Source organism: Ascidia mentula, chromosome 1 (genome assembly GCF_947561715.1).
Source record: "Ascidia mentula chromosome 1, kaAscMent1.1, whole genome shotgun sequence".
NCBI lineage: Eukaryota > Metazoa > Chordata > Ascidiacea > Phlebobranchia > Ascidiidae > Ascidia > Ascidia mentula.
The window spans coordinates 24,338,439-24,364,242 of record NC_138566.1 but is presented as its reverse complement, the minus strand read 5'-3'; the positions used below and the strand labels follow the sequence as shown (position 1 = coordinate 24,364,242).

General features: G+C 41.1%; 2 protein-coding genes across 2 annotated transcripts; both read left to right on the top strand.

The window, feature by feature from the left end:
• Positions 1-5,269: 5,269 nt before the first annotated feature.
• LOC145895069 (uncharacterized) lies at positions 5,270-23,534 on the top strand. The gene is made up of 18 exons (XM_082983823.1): positions 5,270-5,370; positions 6,209-6,326; positions 6,781-7,116; positions 9,372-10,884; positions 12,104-12,241; positions 14,135-14,263; positions 14,599-14,764; positions 17,082-17,233; positions 17,553-17,690; positions 18,881-19,152; positions 19,792-19,906; positions 20,190-20,529; positions 20,815-20,934; positions 21,551-21,707; positions 22,115-22,227; positions 22,529-22,721; positions 22,803-22,903; positions 23,103-23,534. The coding sequence occupies exons 1-18, from the start codon at positions 5,356-5,358 to the stop codon at positions 23,190-23,192; spliced, it is 4,206 nt and encodes a 1,401-aa protein (XP_082839949.1). The 5' UTR covers positions 5,270-5,355; the 3' UTR covers positions 23,193-23,534.
• Positions 23,535-24,413: 879 nt separating this feature from the next.
• On the top strand, positions 24,414-25,759 carry LOC145906468 (iron-sulfur cluster assembly 1 homolog, mitochondrial-like). Its single transcript, XM_082993887.1, has 4 exons — positions 24,414-24,704; positions 24,846-24,899; positions 25,042-25,147; positions 25,213-25,759. The coding sequence occupies exons 1-4, from the start codon at positions 24,624-24,626 to the stop codon at positions 25,359-25,361; spliced, it is 390 nt and encodes a 129-aa protein (XP_082850013.1). The 5' UTR covers positions 24,414-24,623; the 3' UTR covers positions 25,362-25,759.
• The last annotated feature ends 45 nt before the right edge of the window (positions 25,760-25,804 follow it).

Here is a 25,804-nt window from a genome sequence, read left to right as displayed (position 1 = left end):
TGGGATCTATTGTGCATCATATCGATCTTTAGGATCAAGGATTGGCCGCCATGCTAGCATAACCTACAAATATGTAAGAAATAATGTCTTGATGTTGTTGGAGTTGTTAGGTAGATAAAAAAAGACTGCCGCGGAGTGTGTTTATCCTTCAATATCGGTTTCTGACGCCAGGTCGGGTTTAGTGTGTTTGTCCACTTAAACCTTGCGCAAACATTTCTGCAGCTATGTTGTGGTCTGCTTTGGACACATATCCGCGCAGATAAGAATCGACAAAATGAAACTGACAGGGATAACTCTTACCTCGCATGTTGTCTTTCAGTTTCTTGTTTATGAAAACTCGAAAGGAAAATGGATTATTTTTGTTGCTCAAATACCGCGAGACCAGCAAACTATAAACTGACAAGAGGCACTTTTGCTCCTTTCCGGCTGACGTGGTAGTTTGTAATAGCTCTTTAAAGCGCCGTTTCTTTCTAACTCTCCCTTTAAACTACATAAGGGCCAAGTTAAATTAATTTTTAACCAAATATTTTACTGTGTGTGGTTTCACGTTTGAAGTCATGCATGTCAAAGTCAGAAATGTCTTCATTTTCAATAAACAGTCCTACACCACTACTGTATGCGTGGTTTTCGTGTAAATCTACAAATACTTGTGTACAAGGAACCACTATAGGCCACTAAATTGCTACCATTGTAATTGTTTAATCAAATAAAGTCATCTGTAGGTGTGGATTTCGTACAAGCAGCAAACAAAATACCGCCGGACCTTCGCAGACACGCCTCAGTGACCTTGTGGCGCTCCGGTGAAATAGCAATCTACCGTATCCAAAAAACATCACGATATCTCACCTTGCTCAAGAGGTTTAAGTGGTTTCATGTTTTAAGGCGACTTCCCCGAACATGCAGGCACCGTTAGCTAAACATTGGACGATACGATACAAATGTTTTTCTCGACTAAAGGTTTAAATGAAATTTTACGAGATATTGATGCTTGGAGGTTGGACGCAAAAGTTATGGTGTTGTTGGAACTGTGTGTAACGCTCATGCCATGGCATTTAAACCGCTAATTACATTTAAGTTTTGCAATCCAATTCACTTAAGACGCGTTTTAAGTTTTAGGTAGATTAGGAAAATCAATAAGATGACAACGGGAACCAGTCCAGGCAAAGCTTTACAACATTACAGAAACGGACTCTGTTCATTTCAAAAAAATAAACATCACACAGCACTATGCTATCAATAGGTTACCATACATCGTATTAGTTTTTGTATTTTCCATTCCATGGTGGGCATGTACATTGTGACGTCGCCGGGTATCGCAAAATTGAATATCAAGTTTACAACAACTACAAAATAGATTTCATTCGCGTATGCATAGGCGCCTCGTTTTCATATTTCCGGAGTTGGCGTCTATATTGTGACGTCGAAATTTGCTATTATGACGTCATGAGGTTTCGCATAACTTTTTGCGAATTTCAATTTAACAACAACTATAAAGAATATGAGATTTGTGCCCATGTGCTGCTAAGTTCATGGCGATCAAACGCACTAACATGACGTTCGTTCAATTTCGCAGAACACAGATACCGAGTCGCGATGACGGTGTGTCAGATTTGTGAAAAGGATACGGGACTGCAGCGTGCCCCTTGCGTTCCAATTATCTAATCAGACACTTCCTTTCAGGGTGTACAGGCGTCTGTGTCGCGCAGACTGCAAAGGTCAGTTGCTTAGTCACGCTGCAACTGCTTATATGAGGTCCGAAGTTTGTGGCTGTTCCCTCGGCGTCATTTTTGCTTTTAGTGGATAACATGCAGACTTCGGCGGTGGTCAGATTGAAAGGCCTGCGAAGGGTTTTTAAACAAAGATGCTTAGATACAGAGTGTATTTTGTTGACAATGTTTGATACGCATATTGTGTAGACAGTCTTTTTGAAAACGTTAAATTCCAAGGTTAAAATTAGCCAGGAAGATCTGTTAAAAGAGGTCTTAGCGGCAATACATCGACGCAAATATACCAGTAGCATGCTTTGACGAAAGCAGTTGACTTCTTGGCGTATTCCAAATCGTGTCTATGCAATTTAAACTGGAGAAACCTTGGTACGAAACATATTTCGTAAAAGTCGATTTTATCTGACAATTATGTTAAAACATGCTTGTGTTTGGTCGTTATTAGTGTGCAGCACAATCTATAATTTGCGAGAAACTATGGTACAGGAAGGTCAAACATGTTTTTTAAGCTTGTTTCCTAAAAAGATTGCTTTTCTAAACCAACACAGCCCCGTGCCATATTTCGGCACCTACCGAAGGAACTGGACTTTCCTTCTATATATTGAGGAGCGAATATCAAATATTGACAAAACCCACCTCGTTTGCGGCGCGTATCGTGATTTCATCACATTCCGCGCGGTGTTGGAGGCGTCGACCAGTTGTATATATTTACTTTTTTCCTTTTGTTGGCTTTATTGCTTTCGATGGCACCGAAAAAACATGGTTGGTTTTGTTCGATATTGCCAGATGCGAGCAACTGAAAGGCATTTGTAAAGAGATAGGATGTTGTGTTCTTTATAAGCACTGTTTTGGGAAACCCTTGGGTTCCATGAGCTCAGCGTTCAAGCAAAAACTACTAAACCTTTCCATCAAGTCTTTGAGTATTACTTGTTAGCCTAAATAACCTTGCAGCGGAGAAAAAAGTTTGGGAAACACTGGCGTTAAGTATCGCATTTATAGAATATATATATTAAAAACACGAGAAAGTTGCGGTTAAACTCTGTATATAGACTAGAGATCATGAATCGTTTGCAACCATTTTTTTTGTATAGCACGAATATATGTGTAAAGTTTTGGTAAATTCTTTACCATTGTTATGGGAAATATTCGCGGATCATTTCATGATGCGAAATACGCGGGAGTCACTCCCTCTTCATTTTGACAATTAGACATGTTTTCATTTCTGCACCTACACAGGAGCACATTACCGTGTAAGTTTGTGCCGCCATCAAGCCGTAGAACCGCAGCGTGCTTCACATGTACGCTGTTTCGTGACGTATACAAGATCAACCCGTGACGAAAACTGACCTTTGAATAAAGATTTCAGAAGCTTCGCCCAAAAATTTTTGACCCGATTGTCGGCGGCGAGTTCGAAAACGACAATTTGAGGATTTTAAGGGTGGGTGAATTCGCCCAGTGCCAGTTGTGTGTGATTCGTCATCGAAACAGGAGCGCTTTGGTTGCTGTTTGCTGAGGGCCGTGTATAAGGTCTGCAAACGTGTGTTGCAAGTTTTCGTGTTGTCATTCATCAAATGTGTGGAAAGTTCTGTTGCTGATGTAAAGAAGTTCAACCTTTGGTAACGATAAGGGCTAGTCAGAACTTTGCGTATTCATGTTTGCACGGAAAACTTTCATTAGATATCGGAATACCGTGTCGGGTTTGTACCTTATATTAAAACTTGATTAATTTTACGCTTCAAATGTTTCTGAATAAGGTCTTTTATCAAAATAGTTCCTATGGCGTAGAAAATGACTGTTGGATGTTGGATGGAAGGGTTTTGTAATTCGATTGTGAGCTTTTGAAGTGCTGGCAGTCTTTGCAAACAGACTTCACGTCCATGACGGTTCTGCAGTTGCAACTTTTCAATCGATCGTGAAAAAGCGTTTTGACTTCCTGTGGACTCGCGCGTATCTCGTCAAAAACAAAATCGTTCGTTCGTGACAAAGTCTTTGCAAAGGCGCCAATCTTCTTATTTTCGATTCCCGCCACAGAGTTTGAGATCGGTGATTTTCTGATGTACCTCTAATTCATCTATATATCACTAAAACCTTGCTGTAAAATATAATATGTTGATCAGCAATTTGCGTTTGGCGTTAAGGTTAAATAGCACAAGTAAAGAACGTAATTTTATGTTAGGAACAACAACAACAACAACACATATTACGATAAACAAAACAAGCCTGTGAACCTTATGATAAAAACAACCTATTTTTATGGAAAAAGGTAAGCGTTTCCTGTTGATATTGGCTACAATTAATTTTGCACCGCTGTGATTGACAGCGATAAAGTACAGGTTTATGCGTGCAACAGGTATTGAATCAAACTTGCTGGCGTTGCCGTCAACTCTTTGTTTACTTCGTGTATTTGATCAACCAAGTCGTACTGGGATTTTACCGCTCGTCAAACCTGTGAATTCGAGGATTGAATGTTTTGTACGAACCTGACTTTGCATTAGTCGGCAATACAACTTAGTACGCAGCTGGAGTTTTTTGTGGGTTTGAATTTTGTGCGTTGTTAAGATTCCAAGTGTAGTTCCGTTCAAATTGCGTTAAATGGAAGTTCGGCAATTTGGTTATGGCAAGTATTCCGTTGTGAGCGTTTCTATATGATCGGTGGTCTTACGTCGTATCGCATTAGGCCTTTGCACAGGCATTACAAAAGTTCCGAGAAGTTTAGTCAGGATTCTTTGGCACACCGCAGGTCTTTGCGAGCACCTTTAAAATACAGGACTCTGTAACCAATCGTTAAAAGAAATTACAACACACAAACAATTAGTAACAAACCCGCGTCGGTCTCTTTAATCTCTAATTGTTTTCCTGGCATCCTCTGTGCGCACGGTGCTGGACCTCATAATTTGGTCGCACCCCCTTGCCCGATGTAGCAATAATCATGGTATAATCCCTTGCTGTATACAGGCTAGTCGACTAATAAAGTATGCACGCTGCTGTATAATCCGTCTGCCCCGCGCCGCCCGGTTCCGAGCTTGTACGAATAACTCGTTACAAGTTGTTGGGATGCTTGCTAACATTTGTACAGCCTTGTTTTCTCGAAAGCGCAAGGTTAGACAACGCACTTCGCGGGTCAATTTGGATGAGTTCCCAACTGCGCTGGAAAGTTGCTTGTAATGAATAAAAAACGCGGTTGGTCTCTTGATCTATAATTCATAGAGCGTAACTCACATTTCACATCAATAATACGGGCTGCGTGTTGTGTATGCAGGAGCGTGAATTTGCAGCAATTGGATGTCACGAAAAGTTGTATTACGTTAGCTGAGGTATGTGAGCTAAGATCTCCAGGTAAATGATCCTATCGTATCATGTACGAAATGCATATTTTCTGCGTAATTCAAAAGTTGCGAGGACAATTGTCGAGTTCAGAGAAGTGTACAAAGTGACTTGCTGCACGTACTAGGAAAGCCGAAGCTGATATGCGACCATTATTAGGCAAATGTTTCGAACACTGCTGTACTCATCATCAGTGCTATCAGTACATTGCTCCGTTTTGCAGATGCAAGTAATTGCTGAAAAGCTGTAGGTTTAGCTTGGCTTTGAACTAACATCATTTATCACGCAAGATACGCATATAACAGACATGAGTTCCAAGCAGGTATGTATTCAGTCTGTTGACATTATGTTGGCCCAGTGCGTTAAATTGTAACTCGAAAAACCGCATTATAAATTTCATTTCGAAAAATACCAGCATGCTTAAGTGACATGATTTTGAAACTTATTTGCAAAACTATGGCAAAAGCAAAATTGTGCAAGTAATGATGGTAATATCGTCATTCTTGTTTGCACCATTTTCTGTCTGCAATTCCAAAAGTTGTTTATAGTACGCAAACAACACTTTTTTGGGTACTAACGTCGGTGCATCGACTTTATTGTGATCGTAATGGGTCTGGGGCCGTTTACAATGTAGCGCAACTAAAAATCGAATTAAAAACCGAGCGTCGAGGGCATTGGGTGGCGAATACATCGCTCGCTGCTGTGTAAAAGTCGTTTAGCATCGACCACGGGAAGAAAGGCTCACGAACACTCCAGGGAAAAGCCTGTTTTCCATCCGAGCACGTCAGGCCGCGTCAACTGTACGCAGTCGTGCAAGCAGTTTCTCAGTTTGCGATAACCTTGACAGTGACGGTGACAAGTGGGGATGTTAATACATGGCGCTTCCTCTGTAACAGATGCGGACGCAACTGACTTTCATCGAGTTTAGACATATTCACTCTCGCGATCAAACTGTCGTTGCACAGTTAGGTTTATTGTCAAGAAAGTTTGGAAAGTCTTTTACCAATCATACTTATTGAGACCCTGTAATGTATCAGTCTTAGGGATAAATACTATTTAGGCAAAGCAAACATAATAGAGGCGTTTTACTAATGATGTGTGGTCGTATGTAAGGTTGATGGCGGTGTATGACCACGTTTCTGACTCTGGTTGTTTTGCAGGACGTGTTGGCCAAGATCAGTCCGCGGTACATGCTCCAGTATAAGATTGACCTTGCCCTACAGAAGATTTATCAAGACGACATGGATGAACAAGCGCAGAGCACCGAAGCGTGTACAGGTGTGGGTTTTAAGGCTTTCCGCCTCTAATACTTCTGCTGCGTTTGCAATATATATCCGTTACTCACTCGACTAAGCTTGGGGTTCAACTTCATCCAGTACACGTATTCTCTGTGTTAAAAAAGGTTTTGTAAGGTTTGGTCATGTAAACAACTGGTTTATAGTTTAGATACCATTGTAATCGAATGTAATGGAGTTTGTTCGCGTAATTGTGTGCGTTTCTATGTATATGAGCGTCGATACAAAATTAGGTCGAATCGAATGCATGCAGATCCGTTTGTTAATATCGGATTGTAAGTTGAACATAATCCCATTGATCGCCATTAGACTGGATTTCAAACTGATCGCATTCAAACCAACATTGGGTAACTGATGACGTGGCAGCAATTGGTATTGGCTAATATCTATACATATATGCTCATAACATCGCGTTCATCATCTTCACGTTCTTTCAGGCTTGGACTTAAGGGAACAAAACGAGTCATCCCACAGCAGTTCGGACGATGATAGCGGCTCCCACGCTTCACCAACCCCAAGACAGAAACGCGTAAGCTCGACGTCATCAAGTTCAAGTGTGACGTCATCCTCATCTGACGAGTGCTCGCCAGCGCCGCAGGCGGAAAAACGTTCCTTCACTCCAGACGACAATTTTTCATGCGATCAGAATCAGCAACACACAGATATTCACATCGGCACTGACGTCACTAGTACTACGTCACCACCGGTTCCGAAACCCAGAAAGCGCAAAGCATCGAGGGAGCTGGAACGTTCTGATGAACATGTTTACCAAGGTGAATGCACTGGGGCGTGAGTTCAACGTGTTTTGGGTCGTTCATGCTCTGTCGGGTTCTGATCGGGGAATCACGTTTGTCTGCTGTTATTATACTGTGTTAAACCCATGAAATCTATGCTACGCGAAACCAGACAAAACGTCATATTTGGAGCATTTTCTTCAGGTCGACCTTTAAAGTATCCATTTCTCAAACATTTTCGGGTAATTGAGCGTTAAAGTTTAAGCGTTTCTAATGTGTTTTACCCTCCAGAGCTAGACTAATCCATTTAAGCAACTAATCGTAACCGGAACGACCATGCGTTGGCGTTTAGTTTCTATCCCCCATTCAGAATTCGAAAGTTGAAAGAGCAATTGTTACGTCATAGAGACCCTGCTTGCCTGACTGGTTTGACCACACGAGCGCTGATCGTTCATTACATGGGCGTCGTAATCATAACAACTTTGACTGGACATTTTGTAGTTGGTTTACAAGCGTCAAGTGATGCAATGTTTTGAAACTAAGGTGCAGGAATGAGATGGTTTCGGTCGGAATAGAATGACCAAAGCTAATATGCTGGTCATGGTGAAGCAGACGTTTCAAACACTACTGTGTCCATTATCAGAGCTGAATGAAAACTGATAATGAACACAGTAGTGTTTGAAACGTCTGCTTCACCATGATTAGCATATTAGCTTTGGTCATTTCGCGCCTAAAATTGTTACACAGTATTCGCAACACAATTAAGCCGTATTTCGTTGACAATAATTAGTTGTTTCGTAACGATGAAACGTTGTCTTAGGATAAAGAATTTGTAGCATGACCGGACTGCCATAGTATATTTTACAATCATAAAAATCGTTTTGAAAACTCGATGTGGCTTTTGGCAGTTGAACATTCGCTCAGCACATTCAAGCTTGCTGTAAAAATAACATTTTTCGATTTTCGGGAGCCTGTTTACTGTTTACGACGCAATATTTCGCCAAAGGCCAGGTTGGTGAAATTGCGTAGGACGACAACGATCGTGCTGTGCGACAATTTGAAAGCTCAAAATTGCTGTCAGTTAGCATCGCTAGTCATGGTTGAGTCAAATGCCAGATGCAATGAGATGCGATTGCTGGTAGCTAAAATTAGCCTTGGCGCTTGTTAGGTTCCTAATGCTGCCTTGGATGCGGTCGTAGTGGGCTTTCTGCTTCCCTCTCGCTGTATTACTTGGCAAGGTGGCGAAATTTGAACGACCCTCAGGTGGCAATCGTTCATAGTAAAATTAGGCAATTGTTTATGATCGGACAAAAGGTTATGCTTGGGTGATTCTGCGGGACAAATAGAGCTGCTGATGCATTTGATGACCTTTAAGTGGTTTCTGGAGCGTAATTAAGGGCCGGGTGCGTTTTAGGTGGCTCGGTATGGCTCTCGTGCAGCAGACAGGTGTGAAATGTTGAAACAGTTGAATTGGTGGTTCCTCAATTTAACAGTTCTGCGGTTTAGTTTCTTGGTAATGCATATTTAAGGTTGGAAATTTTGTGCAATGCGAATATTGAATCAAAGAATGTTGGTGAGTGTGAATCAATTTTGCTTCAAAATCGTTTTTTGCCCGACGAATTACTTTGAAGTGAGACTGGTATACGAATGTTGTAGTTGAAAAACTTAGTTAAGGAATTAAAACAGCCGAGTATAGCAATCACCACATGCATTAATAAAAGCTACGTTAAATTAGTTAGAAGTCGTTTGCAATGCCATTGCAGCAGTTGCACGCAGCTTGCAACATACAGCATTATTGCTAAATAATAACCTTCACGAGCAAACGCGATGTAAGTGATTGGGACGTATCTATATACACGTCGGAAGTTGTCGATTTTCATTCACTCAGCACAATTCGCGTGCTGAGTGGGCGTATATTGCTTGCATGCAATTTAACACCCTTTTTTCTGATTACGTGATAAGCGATTTGCAGGACATGTTGAATGCGACAAAATAAATTCGTTTTAAGGGTTTGCGTTTAAACAACCATGGGGGACCTATTCGGTCTATGTGCGCCTTCTTATGGGATTTTGTGGCTGGAGCTTCCTTGAGGCTTGGGAACATGGTTTCATAGTTTGCCATTTTATACTTTAGTTTTTGACATTATTCATGTATATTTGGACCTACATGATGTTAATTGTCCATCTTTACCCATTATGAATAGTTTTCAACTTGAACTTAAGTTAGATATCATGATAACACTGAAACTGCTTTGCACTCGAGATTGTTTACGTTAGCGTTTCCTTCGTGGACAGAACAATCGAACGCCGACGAGCTCGCGCCAATGTCAGACGAGACCGAAAGTAGCAAGGTGGAAGACATGACGTCAAACGACACTGAACCCCGGGATGCGTCACTTCCGGTAGACGAAACGCCGAAAAATCCGCCGGTTGAGGTCGAGAAGGAAAGCGTGGAATTTGAGGAGCGGCCGTCGATCGAGAGCGGAGAAGAGGGAAATGAAGGAGCACAAATAAACAACAAAGGCGACGACGATCAAACATTAGAAACGACGGACGAACTTCTACATCCTGTGGCAAGTGGCCTTTGTAAACAGGACGCGGAATTCGATCAAGCTGAACTAGAAGAAGGCGGAAATTTGGGGGTAGATATCATTGACACTGCGCAACCGTTGCAAGAAACCAAAGAGGACGTTTCCGACGATGCTTTAAGCGAAAGTGGTGGCTCTTCAATGGATGAATTGGACGCCACGAAAACTCAGTACGTCTACCAGGTTAATTCCGTGAACGCCGAACAAGCTAGCGTCGAATGTTCGTCTCAATCTTCGCGAGCTGAAAGCGATTCCTCTAGCGATTCGGACAGTGTCGCGCCCCAGTTGGACTTAAGCGCAGAAAAGGTTCTTGAAGACAAACAAAGCAAAGGCAGTTGGCATGACAACGAGAACACGGCGCCCACTATAATAGTATCGGGACCCGTTGAAATCGAGGCGCAGGACGACGAAGAAGGAATGTACAGAACGCCAGATGTGGCCGAAGAAATCTCGAACAAAGCGACTGATTTTGATGAACGGGATTCGTCCTCGTCAAGTGGCGAAAGTTCGGCGGGAGACGAAGAACCTGGCCAGGTTTCTATAGATACAGATACAACACCGGCTCTCGACGAAGGCTCGCGCGGCTTCGAATCCATTGTAAGCAACGCGAATCACGCTGAGCTGTTCGCCCCTGCTCTGGCCCGTGCTGTTGTAATTGATGGAATTAACGAGGCCGCCATGGTAGAAGTTGCACCGACGACAACAACTGCTGGAAAGGGCGATGGGTCAGACCGCGGTCTCCTTATGACAGAACAAGGTTACGACTCGTCGACAGGCGATGAAGAAATGCAGGGCGAGGCCGTTGAAATTCTAGACGAGTCTCAGAACGTTATTGAAAGTGACGCAGGCAACCAGGAAACTGCAGTTGCAGAGACTCCATTGACAAATTCTACACAAGACATTGCGTTACAAGACAGGAAGAGCAGCAGTGACAGCAGCAGCAACAGCAACAGTAGTTCTTCTGAAAGTGTATCAAGCAGCGACGAGGAAGAAACTTATTTCCAGAAGGAACCCGAAGTCGAAATATACCGGGAAGCGACCGGAGAGGACCTAGCGGTTACCGTGGAAACAGAGAAACAAACTCCCGAAGAGCAAGATCCAGGGGTAGGGAGCGAGGAGTACGTTGAAGTTTTCCAGGAGGAGAAGAAAGAAGATTCAGTCGAAGGAGACGAGATGAGGATTATTGAACACACCGGATTGATCAACCGTGACGAGGAACCGTAAGTTCAATGTGTTCTGTGAAAATATTTAATAGCGAAACTTTTTAATCCGTAAATACGGACAAAAAAGAAAATATTTCGGAAACTAATTGTTTTAATTAACTTGTAGACAGGGCCACTGTTTCGATTTATTAGGCCTCATCAGTGCGTTTTTGTGACTGTTGTCGACATTGCCTATCAAACGGCCACTAATTGTTGTAGCTAGGTAAATGTTATTATTTGAACACCTCCTTCTGCCAGACGTATGATAGGCTTTAAGTCTCAAATAGTGCACTTAACCAAGTCACAAAATTACGCCATGAACTTAATGTATAATAATGCAAATTTGTCATAATTTCTTCCTTACGCAAATATGAGTTCGCATTAAACGTTGCAAACATTCCAGTCCGGTTTATACATTTCTGTTGTGGTGGGCCCGTGACTGACGTCGGCGTATCAATGGAATTTTATCGCAACACATAAGGAGTGACGCCGGTGCCTTTTGTAAGTTGTGGAGATAATGGGTTTTGCGCATTCAAGTAGGTTGGGACGCGGCGACTTGTCAAAGCCGAGAGACGCAATGTGTTAACTTCGGGGAATCCGTTTAAAAATACTTAACATGACGTCATGCAAGAGATGTAACCTGATGTCATTATGGGAATGTACTGATTTAAACGAAAAACATGAAAAATAGTTCTGTCGATCCAGCTTCTTTTTCCGTCAACACTTCCAAATAATTTCAATCTACACCCTTGGAATGACGTAATCGCTCCTAATATGACGTAATCAATTTGCCGCCAGTCAGACGCCCAAACTGATTAAACTCCCCCCCTCCATCGCTGTAATATCGGCCAGACACATCGATTGGAATTGGTCTACTGACGACTATGTGTTAAATTTCACGCCTCTCCGCCAGTGTTACTCTTACTAGGGCATCCAGTATAAAAGTTTGTATAATCACGCTGTTCACCGATGCAGTTATATGTGGGTTTCTCTGATTGGAACTAGTGGTTTATTCCAAAAGCGTGGTAAAGTTGTATTGCAAGGTTCATCTTACTATCTGTTGAAACCGATCGAATTCAAATCGCCGTACACACCGCCATGACGTCACAAAAAACTTCAAAAACTTTGCTTGCAATTGATACCACTTCACATTAAAAGCGATTTTAAAACTTTGGCCACAGCTTTTAAGTCGAATGATTTAAGATTATGACCATAAACATTTCCTTTCGTTTTACAGGGAAGACAAGACGAAGTCGTCGTACAACGCAGCGCACAGCCAACGCAACACTGACGCCACCAAGTGGTTTGGTGAGCCGAAACCCAAGGACAAAGTCTGGTTGAAACCAAAGGGAAAAGTTGATGATGATGCCGAGGCGTGAGTTGATTTATTAAATGTTTTCGTATTCAAACTTCATGTAATGATAAATCTGGTTTGTTAAGCTTTGGATGCTTTGTTAGCCTGCTATTGCAATTCACGTGGGTTTGCGCCGCCTGAACAACAAACGACGCACTATTTGGGAACATCTGCCCTCAAATATATACATACCTAATACGTAACCCCAACAGGGGATCGGGCAACCGCATAAACCTGTTGAAAGTAGCAATTGGCATTTTTCGACTAACCTTCGGTGGTCCTAAGGCTTGTATGTTTATCTACCTAATTTTCATTTAGTGTTTTATTATTATGATGACGTTTCTACCAAACTGCCCGGCGTTTGAAATAATTTCTCTGCCGCTATTGGTCGCCAAAGCGTTCGTTATCTCTGGACGTCAGGGATTGGCGTTTTGGCGACTTGCCTTAGGGCACGTTTGAACATAAACTTGGATTCCAAAATAGAATGCACTGGACATTGAGCACTGCACAACGTTTCATAATACCCTCGTATAAACTTTTTATTCCGGGTTAACATTGCTGCATAGTTCCACGATTTCATTACAGCCACAATAACTAGATTTTTGTGGGCAAACCGCGTAACATAAAACAGATTTTGCTTTACGATCACATAGTCAGGAATGTGCACTTGGGCCTCTCTGTTTTGTAAATATTCCTGACATGTTACCACATACAAAAAACAAACATGCTTGCTTTATGATATAGCTTTCGAAATTATGCGGCGAGGCGTGCAAGTTCAAGCGAGGTATATTTTTGCCGAGCGTTATAGCCTCCGGGCAGACTTTCTTGCGATAGACATTGACTGAAACTTAAAAGCGAGCAACACAACAGCTTGGTCCTATGCCCTGCATTCTAAAATCTACGCTATAAACATTTTAATCGCTTCATTTTAAAGCTGTACGTTTAAAACTTCCATCTGCAGTGGCAATAAAAGCTGGCTGTGTTTGGGTCAAGTATAAATTGATCCATTCCGGAACTAATGCATAATGATGGTAATCCGATTGTGGATTCCTTTTTTTCCAACAACCTAAAATGTCGTTTAACCTTGGGAGGTCAAAATGAAAAGAAATATTTGCGTTTTGGTTGTGACATTTAAATGTGTGGCGTGCAGTGGTTTTACTATGAAAACTTGCAATTTAATTCTTATGGACGGTTGTCGACTGCGTTGTACCAAAAGGTTAGCTAAGTGGATTACGTGAATCAGACCACATTTATGCCCAACAAATACAAAACCCGGATAAGACGTTTCAATGACGTCATAAACCTACCACGATTACGTCATAATCCGAATGCAACTGGATATGTTTGATGATGAGCGCTTGTTTAAGCAATTGTTTGTCATACTCCGCAGGACAAACCCATTAAAGGCAAGATAGCGGAACGTCCAAATTGGCCCGCGGCCCTCTGTACTGCGTTTACCGTCAAAATGGCCTCGAAAGTAAAATAGGGATTGAAGTAATTGACTTATTAGGTCGCCTGGCCCTGACAAGGCTTGTCAATGCGAGCGCGTTCTGCAACCCTCTGTCCTACGCAATGCTGTGAACTATTAAACTGCACCTTCCGACGTTTTATTCTTTGCGAATATGGTTTGATGTATTCAGTAAAGGTTGAAATTTCAATCCTTGTCAGGCAACCACTTCCGTGTAAAAGCCTTATCGTGCGAAATACGAGACAATAACTTTATTCGAAAACTGACGTCACAATAGGACTAATTTAAGATTTAATCAAATTTTACGTGTAATAATTAGTATATGCTTCAACTCCTGGTTGTCAAATTGATAAATCGACCCTCCCCCCACGACAAGCAGCGAAGGTCAAGTGAAGGTCGCACGTGTTGCCCTTTCAAATATGACGGCCGACGTTTCTTTTGAACAGAGAACGTCGGAAGGTGATAAAATCCATGACTCGTAAGCACAACCCGAACATGGTGCAGAAGTGGAAACCACCGGCCGAGAAGGACTGGACGAACGACTTAGACGGAAATAAGAAAGAGAGTTTGAGAAAGTAGGATGATTTTAACACTTATCACCATTTTTTTCTCGCATCCTTTCGTTGAAATTCTATTTCAATGCTCATGACCCCGATAACGGATATATGTGATTTTTGTATGATAAAATACCAATACATGTTCAAAATATGGGTTTGCAAAGGAAATTTCATTGTTGGTCTCAGTGAAGATCGCCAAAACTTTCTTGTTGATAACCAGACAGTCAAACATGTCAGCTGTCCATTTAACACATGTTGAAACGCAACGGCCTCAAATATGCAGAAGTTCTGCGCATGTAAATGAACATTAGCCGCGAATTCACCACAAAAAAAACACTCTTGTGCTCACGCAGGTACGAAGAAAGAAGGAAACAACGCATTGAGAGCGAGAGCGATCCGGCATCGCGCCTCAGGGCTGCCTCGGTCGAATCCTTCGCAGATTCTCAGGCCTCCGAACAGTCGTCGAGTTCGAACTTGGAACAGCAGCAGCAGCAAGTCGTGAAGCAGCAGGAGTCTGAGGTGAGGAAATGACGTCAAGAGTAGTTTAATGGCAGACAGGTTGAGGTTTAATATGGAAATGCAGAAAATGATTTCTATGCAGTGTGTTATAACTTTTCGATTACGTAAAAGGTTTAAGCGAGTGTTACTCTTTATTCAGCGGTTAAATAAGTCGCATACAGCATTGGTTCGTTGCTCTTTTTCTTTTAACCTAAATCATTTTTCGGCTTATTTGCCCACAGCTATACACGCTAGAGAGTTTATTTGCACACGCTTTAAGCATATTTGCTGGTAATCGAATTAGCGTTTACTATTGCTACTTTGTTGGGTCTATAGAGAGCGAAATTTGCTTCTTGGTTTTGTGGGATCTTGTAACAACCAAGGGAATTTGTAGATAAAGAACCAATGCACATAAGTTTAGAATTTCGGACGAAACAAGTTTCAATTTATCGATGATTGGAATGAATGAGAAAACCTTCCAGTCCACGAGCATATTTTCCTCAAGTTTTCGTGTCGTAGTTTCGCGTTTACTAAACTCGACCTATTCGTGGCTTTGGGCTAAGTGGAGGCAAACACAGCATAGGTTCGCCTTGCCCTATAAGGACCTAATGCTATAGTAGGCAACGTCGGGCATCTGATCATTAGAAGGCAACGGACGCGCAAGGTCGTAATTAGAAAAGTTGTGTGCAAAGTGCTCACAACCGTTTCGTTCGTCGCAGAGCCCTTGTTAGATCTTGGGTGGTTTTGTTGTCAACTCTACGGTTATTAATAAGTACGGTTGTCAGTAGAATTACGGTTGGCAACGAAAATATTTTAGGACATTTGGATTTCGTGTTTGCCAGCTGTTGCAGTCGTTGATTCAACTTTAAGCAATAGGTTTTGCCACAATCCTCACACAAACAGAATACGATTCCGTTGAACAATTCGTTTAGCTAATTTAGAAAACGCTTACAAAAAATATCAGTACGGTATCTCCTCAGTGACATTTCGTAAAACCACAGTTGGTTTGGCCACAAACGATGTGGTTTCGTACTCAATATACTGTGACCGGGTTTGTTTTTACGGACGAATGGGATTATTTGTACCCGAGTCCACTTCGGAGAATGCTTGTGGGTAGGATTACAATCCGACGTAGATAGATTGTTTATTTATCATCCGTGCGACGCGACAAGGCTTCTTATTTTCTCGCAGGCGCTTTTGCTTGCGAGGTCGCGCTGGTGGTCGTGTTCGAGAATGAAATAATCGAGCATGAAGGTCTGTTGTCTTCGCATGCTGCTGTTGTGGGACGGAATTAAAAATTCGGAGGCTGTCAGTTTATATTCTGTGGACTTAGGGATATCTTTGGTGCTGATGAAGGAATTAGATCTTGGAATATTTTGAATCCTTGGTTTGTTTTGTAAGTTTGGTGTTTTCGTCACCATTGAAGTTGGTTGTGTGCGGTCTTTCGTTCATATAGGTAGCGCCCGACCTCATATTTGTGAATTGGAACTTACTTTCAATTATAACGGTGCTTCTAGTGCGTGTTTTATGTAAAACGAAACAAAATTTGTGTGTCGGATGTTCAGATTTGATATCGTTGGTTTCGTCCATGAGACGAAATGCCATGAGCTGACAGAATGCTTTTCCTGTTGAAACTACTTTGCTTAGCTAATGCACATCGGTACCGTATTTTCAATGACGTCAGCAAATACAGGTTATGTAGATAAATGGAAAGTGTTTTGCACTATGTTGAAGCATCAAGTTTCTTAAAAATCTCCCATAGGAAAATGTATTAGACGTATTCGGACGCGTTCATGTAGACTTGTAGAATAAATTCTTGGCGGAATAAAGTTGTTTAAACCTGTTATGATTCGCATAAGCGCCCTGGAAGGACAGGAATATACGGATTGATTTGGAAGACGTGCGGCCGCGAATTACCCCGAAACGGATTCGCTTGTCTGGTAGTGCGGAAAACTGTGCCTAAAATTATCGCTTGGCCGCAAGCTAAACCCACTGCACAAATAGTTTAGTTATACGTAGGTGTGAGTCTGTTGTGCGAACTACGAGTATTTCTTCTAATTTCCAGTTGTGAAAAACAATAATATGTGGATAGTTTTCAGTGGAAGTTTACAAATGTGGTTTATTGAATTGTGGTGTGAGCGTTGTGGCAAAACCGACATGTGGCAGTGACGTTGTTGAAGGTAAGGTCTCATCAGCATAATGTTTTGCAAGGGATTTGTGATGAGCACCTGGGAGCAATAGTCTGTGTTTTTGAAATCTGTTGTTGTTACTATTCAGTGACTCATAGAGTTTAGTAACCGGGACAAACTCTTGTTTAACCAAGTTCTATTCTTTGCAGGCCGAACCTAAGGTAGTCGGCAACAGTGAGATCATATTCGAACCAGTGGTACACAGTCGTGACGCAATCAACGTTTGGGAAAGCAGACTCAGTGAAAAGTTTCAGAAGGAAAAAACCGAGGAGAAAAGACTTTCGGTTGGAAAACAACGAAGGTGAGAAAGTGAAAACGTACTTGGGTGCAAAATATCTGGAGTTAATAACTTTGAAAACTTACTATTAGTAACGGTCTGTAAGTATAAACCGCCGCGCAGCCCAATATAATGTTTATAAAGATGCATGTATACACTTGCAGTATACATTTATACGTGAGTGACAGTGGATCGCGCTATTATTACTTTTGTTGCCATTCTACATTACCGTATTATGAACTTAAATGTCCGCAATTACACAAAAAGAACTGGATGTACAACGCCTGTGTGGACAGCTTTGCAAAACTTTTTTCAAGCGCCGCATTTTCTTGCATCGTAACAGGACTTTGTGGGAGGCTAAACGACGGGAAAGAACCGAATCAACCTCCAGCGTGACGTCATCGACGAGCAGTATGTCGGAACTCCCCCAAAGCGAGAACATTATTCGGGAGTCGATCGGGGTTTCTGACGTCAGAAACAGGTGGGGGTGTGGATTGAATGCGCCAGTCAGTCGGATAAATGGGAGCAGTTTATTTTGGGCGGAGGTCATGGTTCCAGTGAAGCTTATAGCCTATATTTCAATTCCTAACGGCGCAGACGACCTTTTATGGACCTCCCACGGTTACCGATACGAATGTTTTGACATATCAACCTTCAGTTGTCATGTAAATAGACCGAAGTTTATTTTTTATGTTTGTCTTTTTACGCAGAGAATTCGAAAGCGATATCCAGACCAGGTACTTAAATTAAACCCCAATAATTCGATTGCACAAAAAGCAATGAATTATATCAATTTTCCTGCGGTAAATTGTTAGCACGTTCGGATGCGATATTGCGCAAAACTTGCATGAAACCCTCGTGTAAGATTGGTTTAAACTCGGAAGAAAGATTACTGACTGCGGTTGCGTAATTTATAATTCATCGAACGAATCATCATTGCATTATGCTCCATACATTGGCATGAAGCACGAATATGCCACGAAATTTCTATCTCAGATAAACTAAAAAAAATCCGTCAATTAGCGGTGTATTTCGCCTTCACGACCACATACGAAGCTCGTCCTTCACCATTCCATAATTTCTCCTGCACTTGAAATGCCGAGATGCCACTTGAAATATTTGCTTGTACTCAAATGTCGGTACCGGATGGGTTATGGGGTCATTGTGAGAGTTGGGTTGAGGGTTGTAAACTTATGAATAATATATGGCTGCATTCCACGTTGACTTTTGCTAAAATCACACTCAGAAGAAATTCACATTGTCAATTTTAAAATAATTGTCTCGCAATTATGCGGCGAATGGCATGGTTTGTTATGTCAGGTGAAGAAGTTCCATGCTAAGGATTAAACGACTTATTGGCAACAAATCATACGCAATTGTGCCTATAGTTGTAATAGATTCGAGTTTGATGCAAATACACACTGCGTTGGCAAACATTGAAAACAGGTTGAACTGTTTGCTGTAAAAATCAAAACGGAATCTACCGAAAATGCATTGACTAGATGAAATTATATTTCAATTAGCGTTCGACTATTTGCGAAGGAGCGTGGCGTTACTTCCAAAAACGTGTCATATTATCATATTTAATTCATCATTCTAATATATCACCCGCAAAACTCAGTCTCCACACCCAGCAGCATTCGACACATTTTACCGTTTCCGTTTCCTCAGGTGGAAAAACCTGGACCACAGCAGCACCCAGAAACCTCCTGAAGTGTCACCGAAACCCGCATCCCGAAGATCGCAGTCTTTCACGGTCAAGAGCGCGTCACCCTATAGAAGCTTCGGGAGAGTGACGTCAGCAAAGGAGTCACCGATTCCTGCCGTGAACAGTGGTGACGTCACGGTGATTAGCAGGAGACCGGGGGAGAGTCAGATCGATTACGAGATCCGGGAGTCTGCGGAGCGGGAGGAGAAGTGGAGGAAGGAGAATCGTCATTCCGGTAAGGAGGGGGAGGGGGAGCAACCAGAGGCGAATCTAGAAAAAATATGAGGGGGTGTCGAGTTTGGGCATAGACTAATTATTGAAGCCGTTATTTGCGGTTACAAATTTTAATTTTTTTTCGAGGAACGGATAGTGGTGGTTATATATAAAGTTGTTGAGTATACGAATATTAACAACACTAAATTGCACTACATACAAAGTACAAGCGATATAACAGGATCAGACTGGTATAAGTTATCAGAAAATGCTAATCCTGTATTAAAGCTATAGTACTATGTGGGAGTATTATTAAGGAACGACCAGTGATTGCAAGGTCAGCACCTGCAGTCTATGGATAAGTTCCTTATTTTCATACTAAAAGTCTAAATTGTATCATGTATTTTACCTTTTAGATAACTTTTTAGACACCATGGGTGTAATGGTGAAAATCTTAAATGGTCGGACAGAAGTAAATCAGCAAAGCAATGTATTTTAATATCTAAAATTGCATGAGACTGTGGAACGTGACAGCGCAGAAAACACATGTTTTCCTAATCTTGCTCGGGACAAATCGTAAACACCCACTTATGAAATTCTCACGTCGGATTATCGCATTCCATATTGCGTCACAATGCAAACATTCCAATTCCCGTTCCAGAGTCGCGGGAATCCACGTCCAATCCAAGGTCGCCCGAGCCAGAGAAGAACATGGAAACGGTTAATCCAGTGACAGAAACTGCCGAGCAACAAGTTGAGGCTCCGGCTACTAACAAGTAAATAATAATTCGTTTAATATTTCACAGTGACCACACAATTCTTTGTAGTCGGAAGAATGGATAATTGTCAACAAACCTTTGGCTTCAAGTTGATTTAGTTCGTTAACGGCAACGAGACCTGGTTATTTGAATATATGTGAATAAGCGTTGCTTTTGAGATAAGATATTACCAATGTAAAAGCACATTTTATCACATAACGCCATACAGACCGCTTTGTTTCCGGCGATTTCGCTAACTCCATGCTTTCACCTGTAAAACTATCTATTTTACGAATTTCAGAAACAAAACAGAAGCAAAATCGCCCGTTGAGGAACCTCCAGTTACCCCGGTTAAAGTGAGATCACAAACGATGCCAATTCTCGATCTCTCCTTCGCGCTTGGACCCACCCCCGGAAATGACGTTGGCGACAAGCATGCCACAGTTGACGTCGATACCGGCGCCGACTCAGGAATTGAATGCAACGCCACCAGTGCAGTGACGCGATCAGACGTGACGTCACCTTTGTCTGAAGATGGCCACTACCCAAGCAGCTCCACGGCGCCACACAGCGGTCACGAAGACGATTACGCGTCATCGGAGTTGTCTGCGACGTCACAAGATGATTCGCATGGTTCCAAGGTAAAAAAAGTTAAATTTGGCGGAAAAAATCCACGTATTTTGACAACGACTTACTGACGGAATTCAATGTATGAACGAACCATCTTTTGCTATTGGAATGTTGATGTAAAGCATATAGTAACGGCTTTACTAACATTTTCTTTTGGTAAAGTAGCACACACATGGCTTTGATGTTTAATTGAAAGTTTACTGAAGATTATATCACTAAATATCAGTGTCAGTGAAGACAAATCTAATCTTACTTGAAACAACTTCGCAACAACTGCAACCTTCATTTCTTCAAAGGAAAATTCCCCGGAAGTGAAAAGCCCATCATCATCCACGCTACCCACAGTGATGTCACCCAAAGGTTGGTCTCCCAAACCCACAGCAATCAGCCCTGTCAGTCCTCTACCCACAACTGAGGTATAACCAATTGAAAGCAAAATTGTCATAATAAGGTCTCATATTTTTAGTACGTCTGTGGATAAGTCTTGCACGGCTTTCTTTGCAGAAGACTTTTTGTGAACATTTTCATTTAGATTTAAATATGATTTACACAATTTTAATGAATACATGGGATGATGTGTTTAATGAATGAATACTGGATCAATTTAAAACCAATAGTCCCTGACAGGCTGTCGATCGCTCACCGTATCGATATAATTATTTTTTAAATTTTTTTTTATGTCAACATTAAATTGATTGCTTATTGGTTACAATGTATTTCCCCATATTTCTTCAAAACTATAAACGTTAGAAAAAACTCTTTTGCGACGGAAAATCTTTTGGCAGCCTAACAGGCCGTAATCATGTTCCTCACTAAAAGTTTGGTACGTGTACAGATAATCCATGCACCTCAACGACTTTCCTTACAAAAGACTGTTTGTGGGCAATTGATTTGTTTTCCTATTCAAATACGACTTAACATAATTTGAAAAACATTGGGCGTAGCAAAGAGCGTACGTACATTATAAGTTGGCCTTTTCTGCGTGTTGATTCGCGACGTATTTCTTCAACTCCAATTACAAATGTTGGACAGAAATCTTTTGCGACGGTCAGCAACGGGCACCCAGCCTCACCACCTCCTACTGAAAACGGAATCAAGGAGGAGCTTGTAGAAGAGGAAGAGAAGAAAGATGTCGTTCCAGAGTTAAACACCACGCAGCTTGACTCCGTTGATCCAAGTTTGGCAGGAGGTTTGTTTGACTGAAAGTTTCAAGTTTAAAGAAAAGAAACACGACCCCCCTAGTTGTATTTGTACCGTTTTTTTTTCACTGAATTTTTGCAAAAAAATTGGACCAATATCCGGAATTCCAGACTTTTTCAATTTTTGAAGAAAAAATCGATCCAGACATAAAAATGACAAAAAAACCCGATTTGTAATATTGAAAAAGACAGATTCAATATTTTAATTTCGTGTTAGTAATGAGACTAAGCGGTTCCACGGTTGTTAACAAGTAGACGGATATCCTAATTAGATTTGGCAAAATGTACTTTTGAAGCGTTATTGTAGTCGTGTATAGGAGTTGTATATACAACCCACTGTAAGAATAATTGATGCATTCCAGTACAACAAAACTTATGTTACCTTGTAACTTTCCAGCGAATAAAACAACCATGGTTGTGACGCGGCAACGTTCGGGGCCATCGTTTGAAATTCTCTCCAGCAAAAGCCGGCTTCAGACCATAATGGAATTAGAAATTAAAGAGGCGGCGGTAAGATTGTGTTTGTTGCTTCACACTCACATGAAGATATGTTGACACATTATGTAAAGTCGCGTTAAATGCGAAAGTTTAAAGAATTAAACAAGTGGTTTTTGCACACAATCCGCATCCAATCATTTGCATACTGGACCATAAATATATTCCTGGAAAGGTAAATTCAGTAGAAGTTAAAGCAAAGTTTGTTCAAAAATTAACACAAAATTCAATGAATCGAAAGATATGTTTGGATAGTTTGCATCTCCAAAATCTGCTGCATTCTAATTGGAAAATCACCGGACTGTTTTCAATGCAGAAACGCGAGGCTGAATGGAAAAAACACGTTGTCGAAAACCGGACACCGGAAAATAATTCAAAACCTACATCTCCAACCCCATCTTCTCCACCGCCGAAAGAATCTCCCAAACCTCCTTCATCACCAAAAGAATCACCGAAACCTGTACCACCTGTTGTTTACAGGAAGCCAGTGAAAGTTGTCTCAAATGGCGGTAAGCTGACCACCTACATTAAGAGCATAAACGAATAATTGGAAGATTGAAGTAAAATTCATAACTTAATTCTTTCTCAAGATACAAAAGAAAACGCAACAAATGATAGAAAGGTGGAAGAGAACGACGATGCTACCAAAAAGATTGTGACTGCTTCAAGCTCCGAGTACAAGAAGAAATCGGTGAGTTCAAAGTATTATGACATTGTGTAAAAATAACCGTTTGTCACATCTTGTGAAGCTGAAAAGGCCACCCTAACTTGCATGTTTTACACAGAAAACAATTTATGTTGGCCATCTGAAATGTGTAATCAATAAAACACAGTTCACCATAAAGAACTTATGGAACAAAACGGTGACAATTTATCACATGGCTTCACAGGTTGTCATGGCAAACCGGGTGCACAGAAGGAAGAGCAACCTAGCAATGCAGTGGGAAGCGGGAAGGTATAAGAACCACGAAGAGGAATGAAGTTTTCTTTTTACCACGCCAACAGCTTATTGTGCGGAGAAAACCAAAAGCTTGCAATGACTTGGGAAAGATTTCGCGCTTCGCTTTCTTGTGTATTTTATCCTGTGCGTTGCGGCCAGGCCAGCAGTTCCACCCCTCCGGACGGCGAGATTGTAAATTTGCAACCATTGCTTTGCTTTCTTAAAATTTGAACGCAGTAACCGTCGCTGTCATTTTGCTGTTGAATGCTTGTCACGCGGTTCGTGTCGAGCGTGTTATTGCCTTCTGTGATGTCACAGAGTGTGTTTTTGTTTCATGTGAAGTGTACAAATGCGCCAAACGAATATAAAAGTTTTCTGCAAATGCAGTTTCTGCTTTCGAGTAGGGAGTTGTTGAGATGAGACATCTGCCGAGTGTGTTTGGAAGAAGTTTGAGTAGAATATATCAGACCCCGCCATAGGGGATGCAGTCAGTACGGCGCACCAGGGCTATACCAGTCTAAGGGGACATTGAGCAATTAAAGACGATTGAAGAGCATCACTTTTTGCTTTGAAACTAAGGAATTTTTAAAGTAAAAGCTGAACGAAACGTTTAGTTTATGTGATCTCCAAATAACGTCCTCATGTTGACACAAAGACCTGTAATGTGACTTCAGAATTAACAACAATGCACACGTGACGTGTTGTGCTGAGATTCAATGTAAAGAGCACCAGTTCAGAAAACGTTACGTTATTTACATGCTGAGAACTAACTTAAACACATTTTGAAAGCAAATGCGTGTTTGCTGTTGCGGACTGCATATTTTTGCAGCAACAACGCGGTGTATTGATGCAAATGATGTCTAAAGCATGATGATTGTCGCGATTCAGTCACCATAAAAGTCCAGTAAGAAGACACCACTGGTTCGACGAAATGCTATTTTCAAGCAAAACAAACAAAAAAAGCTTTTTTCGTGGTTATCCGATTTACACACCTTTGCAAAGTTTTGTGGTTCGTTGTTCTAATTTTTTGGTCTGTTTTTTTTCTGTTTGTGTGTTACCTCGCTAACATTATTGCCTGTTTAACTCGCTGACACCCATTTGTCCCAACTCACTTTGCATGTGTATCAAATATAGAGACAGCATACAAACTCACTTTTGTATGAAACATAAAGACAACATACAAACAAGAGGTTGTTCACCTAAACGAGAGAATACTACAGTGTCACGTATTTAGGATTAGCTTGCACCATTGCGAGAATTGTTAAGTCACGCAATCTGTGAAAACAACAGTTGTTGACACTTTCTACGTGCAGCTGTAGCAAGAATAATTAATTTATTGTGGGATTATTTTATGATGTAAAGAAGTTGGATGATTCTGAATCATCATAAATCAAAGCCACAGTTAAAATCATTAGTCATTGATAGAAATTGGAAAGACTGTACTTGGCTGTTATAATTTGCCAAGGTCATCATGGCTTCAAGGACCATTGGAGCCACAGTTCGTGCTGTTAAAGGGAGGAGGTTTATTCCAACTAAACAAGCTTTAGTTTTGGTTGGTCATGCTTGTTTTGTAAATAAGTAGGCTATAATAAAATGTTTTTGATTCTTTTGGTAAACTGTAGTTGACAGTTTGTTATCATATTCTAATTAAACAATAATGATTTACAAATAATGCATTGAAATCTTGTTCTAGACCCAACCTGCTGTCAAGCGTGTAAAAGAACTAATGAAGGAAAACCCAGAGGCAGTAAGTGATGGATTTTTGTGTTGTGGTAAAAGTAGTCAATTATATTATATGTAACCATATAATATATCAGATACTTGGCAAGAATGTACATTAAAGGTTGTATGTTTTTTGTGCAAATGCCGATGGATCAATTCCTTTTCAGATGGGTTTAAAAATTGGAGTAAAGCAGAGGGGTTGTAATGGCATGTCTTATACCTTGCAATTTGTTGCATCCAAAGAAAAGTTTGATGAAGAAGTCCAACAAGATGGTAATAAATAATAAATGTGTTAACCATGGTGACAAAATGTTGCTAATGTTCTGGCCTTGTATCAGGTATTAAAGTGATCATCGATTCCAAAGCTCAAATGACATTACTCGGCACTGAGATGGATTTTGTAACGGACAAGCTATCCAGTGAATTCGTTTTTAACAATCCAAATATCAAAGGAACTTGTGGATGCGGAGAAAGTTTCAACTTATAGCACTACAAAGACAATGCTGATATTTAAAAAAGGAACAATTCATCTGCTTTTGCAGCTTGTCACATACAGGAAAGTTTATGCAATACGGGGGAGATTATATTGTACTGTATCAGATACACTGTCTACATGGCCTGACTAACCTCCCTATGTGCCCTGAATATCTGTTAGAAGTGTATTTATACCCACTGTGGCCTGTATCCAAATTGTTAAATTTACAAAGTCTGTTGATCAGTGGTAGAATACTCTTCCAAAAAACATCTTTATGGTTTAGATATATTGGTATTGGGACTTGTGGTATTATCTATGTTTTACAAAAAATGTTTTATTTTGTTGTTTATATTTTGCCCTGATTTTATATTTTGCTGGTCGACATGCTGAAAATAAAGTCTATGCTTGCCTTTGGTTGTTATTCTGTAGGAGAAGTAGTCGAACCCTAAAATGTT